Source organism: Gavialis gangeticus, unplaced genomic scaffold (assembly GCF_001723915.1).
Source record: "Gavialis gangeticus isolate Ggan-Ray unplaced genomic scaffold, GavGan_comp1, whole genome shotgun sequence".
NCBI lineage: Eukaryota > Metazoa > Chordata > Crocodylia > Gavialidae > Gavialis > Gavialis gangeticus.
Genome location: NW_017729024.1, coordinates 126,568,933 through 126,574,388, shown reverse-complemented (window position 1 = coordinate 126,574,388; position 5,456 = coordinate 126,568,933). Strand labels below are relative to the sequence as shown.

Sequence of the window (5,456 nt, the reverse complement as noted above, 5' to 3'; positions counted from 1 at the left end):
TTTGAAGGCATTCAAAGTGGGTGCTTGAACCACCTCCGGCGGCAGTCTGTTCCAAACCTTGGGGGCTCAGACAGCGAAGAAGTTCTTTCTTATGTCCAGCCGGAATCGGTCACAGCGGAGTTTGTGACCGTTCGATCTTGTCATCCCTTGGGGGGCTCTGATGAACAGTCGTTCCCCCAGATCCTGATGAGCACCCCTGATAAGCTCATAGGTGGCCACCAGATCACCCCTGAGCTTGCGCTTTTCCAAGCTGAATAGCCCCATTGCTCTCAGCCTCTCATCATAAGGTCTGTTTTCCTGCCCTCTGATCATGCGTGTGGCTCTCTGCACCCTCTCAAGCTTCTCCACATCCTTTTTGAATTGCAGAGCCCAAAACTGGATGCAGTACTCCAGCTGCAGCCTCACCAAGGCCGAGTACAATGGGAGAATGACGTCCCGGGATCTGCTTGAGAAAATAAATCTCCTTTTGCAAGATCTGCTCCTCCTATACTTTCTTCTACATCATATTTAATTTTGGCTACTGGAAATAAAATTTGCTTGCCTGCGCTTAAGTTTCTCCACCCCTGCATTGGCTGTATTCACCTACAAACTAACATGTGATATATCCAGGCATATCACTTTGCACCCACACATTAAGAATTTTTACAGGCATTCAAACTACTCAAGCCACAGAACATTCATAGTCCCCCACTACAGAAGCTCAGGCTTCTTCCAAATTTCATCTTTTGAGCCCCTAACACTCAGTTTTCCTCTAATTCCTTATCACCTCAATCACAGAACTAAAAACTGTGTCATTACTGTAATGCCTACAATGTAAGATGGCTCTGAGCATGGAATATTTCAAAAAACTTATCCCTGTTCTTTACCTTGTCAGGAAACCTCTCTCTAGTTATTCTGCCCAAAATGGTTCATCCTCTAAGAGAGCAGAGAATGGCTAAAGCTAGCCACAGTAGCGGTTAAGGTAAAGAAAAGCACAAATCCATCAACAGCCATAGACACACAAGGAAATCATACAAAACCAAAAGTCACCTGCCACCACAAAGGCCATTCTTGTCATATCTCCTTCCTGGACCATAGTTATACACTTCTATGAAGAGCTGTGCAAAACAGCCAGAAAGTCATTTGCTCATACACAGTCAAGACAGATGTACACTCTTCAGCTTGTAGCAGCAGTTATGAATGCTACAGAAGAACAGCTAATTCTACATTTATTTCAATACAACTTCTTATATTAAAATCTGGAAGACTCCTTCAGCTTCAGAGGTATTATTGTGACGGTGAGCAGTCCCTGTTGTGACAGAAAAAAAACCTGTTTGCTTACCCTATAGCTTGCTTTTAGCTACCCACAGATAATCCTATTCCCCCATCCTCACAAACAGAGTTCATGACAACTGGCTTTCCTCAGCTCTGTATAAAATTTATCAAGCCACATTAATTATAGTGGCTTGTTTCCGCTGTACACTAATCCTATCATCAAAGGTCTTATATCATTGAAAGCCCTAGCCCATATAGATTTTCCTGAGGAGGAGATAAGCTATAACCACAAAAGAACAGGTCTCATCCTGGGTTTTTTTGTTACAGCAGGAAGGAAAGCCTACATGCAATGGCTGAACATAATGATCATTGCAGAATTTTGCAAACTTTAATCTTTCTTGCTTGGATTCGCACACACTTTTAACATAGCACATTGATTAGCATTTTTTTCTTTACTTCTCCCTTCAGATGTTGAAAAAAAGTGTGAAATTGATGAAAGCCACAAACAGTTACAGAAGTCAACAATACTGCATTCTTTTTCACAATTCTGATTTTGCTATAGAGAAAGATTTTATGAATTGTGTATCAAATAGAGCTATGGCCATGGGATGATTTCTGTCATAACTAGGCAATAGCTAAACAAGGAAGTTTGGGCCACAAATCAAGTGAATCTTTACATGCAAGTTCCTTCTTCAATTAAAAAAAAAATCTGACATAAGTGATTAAAGATAGTACAAAAATAAAGCAAAATAGAGGGGAAAGGAAAGCTAAAATAGAAATAAAACTTAAGAACCAAGAGGAAAAATAACACATAATATTATACAGCATTTTTAATCCAATAATTTTTATACTCAGAGGCCCCAAATCAGGAAGGCAGGGTAAGCATGGGCATAATTTTAAGCCTGAACATTTCCACTCAAGTTCATGACAGTACTCACCTTGCATAGTTAGCCATATACTGTACTTAAGTATCTCACTGAAGTGCTCAAACAATAAAGAACAAATACAACAAAACTGTAAATTCTGGAACAGGAACAGTGTTTGCAGACTGGGGGATGGGAGGGGTGGGAGAGGAAAATGACACTGTCACCCACAGACGACTGGGGCTCCTAGATGCTATTTCAGTACAAGCAATAACAACAAAGCAACAACTTAATGAAATACCTCAAACTACAATTCTGGATACAAATGAGAAGGCAATCTGAAAAAGCAAATAATGGAATTTAAAAGGAAGGCACTGGCTATATGGCAAGTGGCTATATCGAAACCAGCTTTTGTGATAAAGAAATTTTTCAGACAACTGTCTTAATATTTTACACACTTCAGTAGCACACAAAGGTAACTGCTTTACCACAAATGAAAAGTCAACACAATATTCCTTTGTTTACTGAACCAACCCAGTTACTATTCCTAAAAGCTTCACATATTAAGGAAGAGCACTAACATGCATATCAAGTATGAATAGTAAGCAAATGCAAATTATCAAAGAAAATATGCTTCTGTACAGCGGGGTAACTTGCTACTTACCTTGTAAAGAAAGGTCCTATCCCAGAAGTACTTTCTGAAGAGCTTAATATCAGACTCCAGTAAATGTTCTGCAGTGTGCTTAAATGTCAGTGTCAGAGTTCCTGATGAATGAACAAATCGCAGGAAAGCACATTCACTGATCTCAGCTCTAGAAATGTCAAATAAATGACTGCCCTGGAAACTGAAACAACATGCTATTTCAATCAAAATGTAAATTCTGTGTGCAGGTATAATGAAAAAATAAACATGTAGACCTTCCTGTTCTCCTTGGTACACAGCACTTCCAAACCCTAACTTATTCACTGTAAAAGTTTACGGTAGAAAATATGAAACATCCATGAAAAACACAGCTGGGCAAACAAACAGCTACCAATGAATCCATTCAGCATATGCAAATTTAGTTCCTTTAAGTCATCAAAATGAAAAAAATGGCTACATTAGGAATAAAAGGCAGAAAAATAAAGCAACAGTCAATCATATTGGTATCTAGTTTTCCTTTTTACTATAAAATAGAAATAGCACTTTTCCTGTTAAAGTTGCCATATATAGTAGTAAGAAGGAACTGGCAGCAAGAAGGTTTATTAGCCAATTGCAGTGAAAAGCAGAAAGTGCCTCAAGGGAATGCTGCATTGTTTGAATCTTACAAACAAGTAAGACATTCATAACAAAATGTCCCATACCGGCATTCAGTAATTTTTTCATGCAAATAAAAGTATGCATAATTCTCACAAAAACTGTGTCATATAGTGCCGTGAAAAAAGAGCTACATTCCAAAACAAAGTTTTAACTAAATTCTTGCATATATATTATATTTTCTGTTCCCTTTGTCTTTTCTTTTCAACTGGAGGCATTAATGGTAAAATATGATCATCTGGACAAACACAAATACAATACAGCTTCTATAAGATCTACAGAGCTAAAACGAGCTTATTAGGGTGGGTAGGTGGTTTCAATCCTGGAAGCTACTGGTCAAAACTGAAACTTCCTAATAGTTTCAGGAACAGCATCCGTAGATTGTTAATGGGTACCCCCTCACACACACATCCCGTTTATCAAAAGCTAAGACTCAAGACTTATGAAACTGGAGTTTTACTGTATTTGAAAGAAAAAAAATCCTTGTCCTTAGTGATCCTTCAGATAATTAAAACAGAAAAAACTGTAAAAATTGACTTTGCTTTTCACCAGGTATACTGTTCACTGTTTCAGGATTTCTTTGCTTTGTCCAAACATTGACAATGAAAATAAATTAATCAAGTTCCACTTTTCAGTGGTGTCCATGTTACTCTCAAGTCCTTGTGCACAAGCCTATGGTTGCCATGTCAGGTGACTGATATCAGACAGGAATGGATGTTTGAAGTTACCTGAAAAGTTCTTTTCAATTTTTTTTCATTAAATATTTTTTCATGAAATAATTTCTGGACTTTTTTAATGTAATGAAATATTTCTGTGAATAGTAAACTATGCAACATCTTTCTCCCCCTCCCCCAGCAAAACTTGTAATTGTGACTCAGTAAACAATTCCATTTATGCAAAAGGAGGAATAAAATGCAGTTCACGTCATTTTTCTGGGTTGGTTCTGTATACTTAAGAATAGTATAAACTTTGTTTCTGTCATTGAACTAAGCAGCTGTAACTGTGAATACAGACTCTGATGAGTAAATAAAGGTGCCGTTCCTATATCACTTTTCAAACTACAACGCTATGCAAAAGACTGCATATACTCTCGTAAGTGCTTTCAAATTTTGTGTTGGTACTCTCAGAAATCCAAAGCAAAAGCATCATTTTTAATTATTATTTTTAAAGTAAATGACTAAATGCCAAGCCTAAACTATTTACTCTAGAAGAGAAAAATTCAACAGACCCTAAGCTATCAAAGAAAACACATCATAAATTTATTTTAATCTCAAAATACTGGATTACGTGCCTACAAATTTATCACTAACAAGAAGCAAATATCTTAAGCTTAAACCTAATTTGAGAAAAACAACATTCTGTTCTTTGGCTGTAAAGAGTAATAGTTTAACAGAGGTTTGAAGCAATTACACTCACTTTGTGAAGGTTTCAACAAGTCTGGCATGTCCATCCTGTAAAGCCAAATCTAATGGTGTTGCTCCATCTTCACCAGGTAAGGTTAATGCCAGTGTCCCACTAGGCTGTGCTAACAGGAACTGGGAAAGTTTCACCAAGCCCAGTCTCACAGAGAAATGAAGAAGTGTTTCTTTGTGATTAGGCTCTAAAAAAAAAAAGAAAAAAAAAGAGTTTTATTTGTTAGTAAAGAGTCACAAAGCTTTTTTATGGATTTTGCAAACACGAAAGAAAGTATTGCCTTTAAAATGTAGCAGTTATTTCAGTATTCTCATAGGCTTCTGAAGAAATGTCTAATAATTCCTCTTTCCAGCAGAGTAATAATTTTCAGACTTCCTAAGGGTGATTTAATTGCCACTAGCATTTTGTCTTTTATTGGAAATAGATCGGGGTAGGCAAACTAAGGCCCACGGGCCGGATCTGGCCCAAGAAGCCATTCTATCTGGCCTGCAGGGCCCCTAAAAAATTTAGAAAATTAATATTCATCTGCCCTTGGTTCCTGTCAAAAATGACAGGAACCAAGGGCAGTAGGACTCAGGGGAAGCCCAGCGGGCTCCCACAACAGCAGGGCCCATCCAGCCCCACCCCCA

At 37.8% G+C, this 5,456-nt stretch overlaps 1 protein-coding gene across 4 annotated transcripts in view; it reads right to left on the bottom strand.

The window, feature by feature from the left end:
* The window catches only part of ARHGEF28 (Rho guanine nucleotide exchange factor 28), a 269,125-nt gene that overhangs the window by 156,639 nt on the left and 107,030 nt on the right, over nt 1-5,456 (bottom strand). For all 4 annotated transcript variants that reach the window (XM_019517681.1, XM_019517684.1, XM_019517682.1 and 1 more), the window contains 2 exons: nt 4,831-5,014; nt 2,782-2,962 (listed from right to left, as the gene is read on the bottom strand). In XM_019517681.1, coding sequence (XP_019373226.1) covers nt 2,782-2,962; nt 4,831-5,014 — 365 coding nt within the window. The remainder of the gene's footprint in view (nt 1-2,781; nt 2,963-4,830; nt 5,015-5,456) is intronic.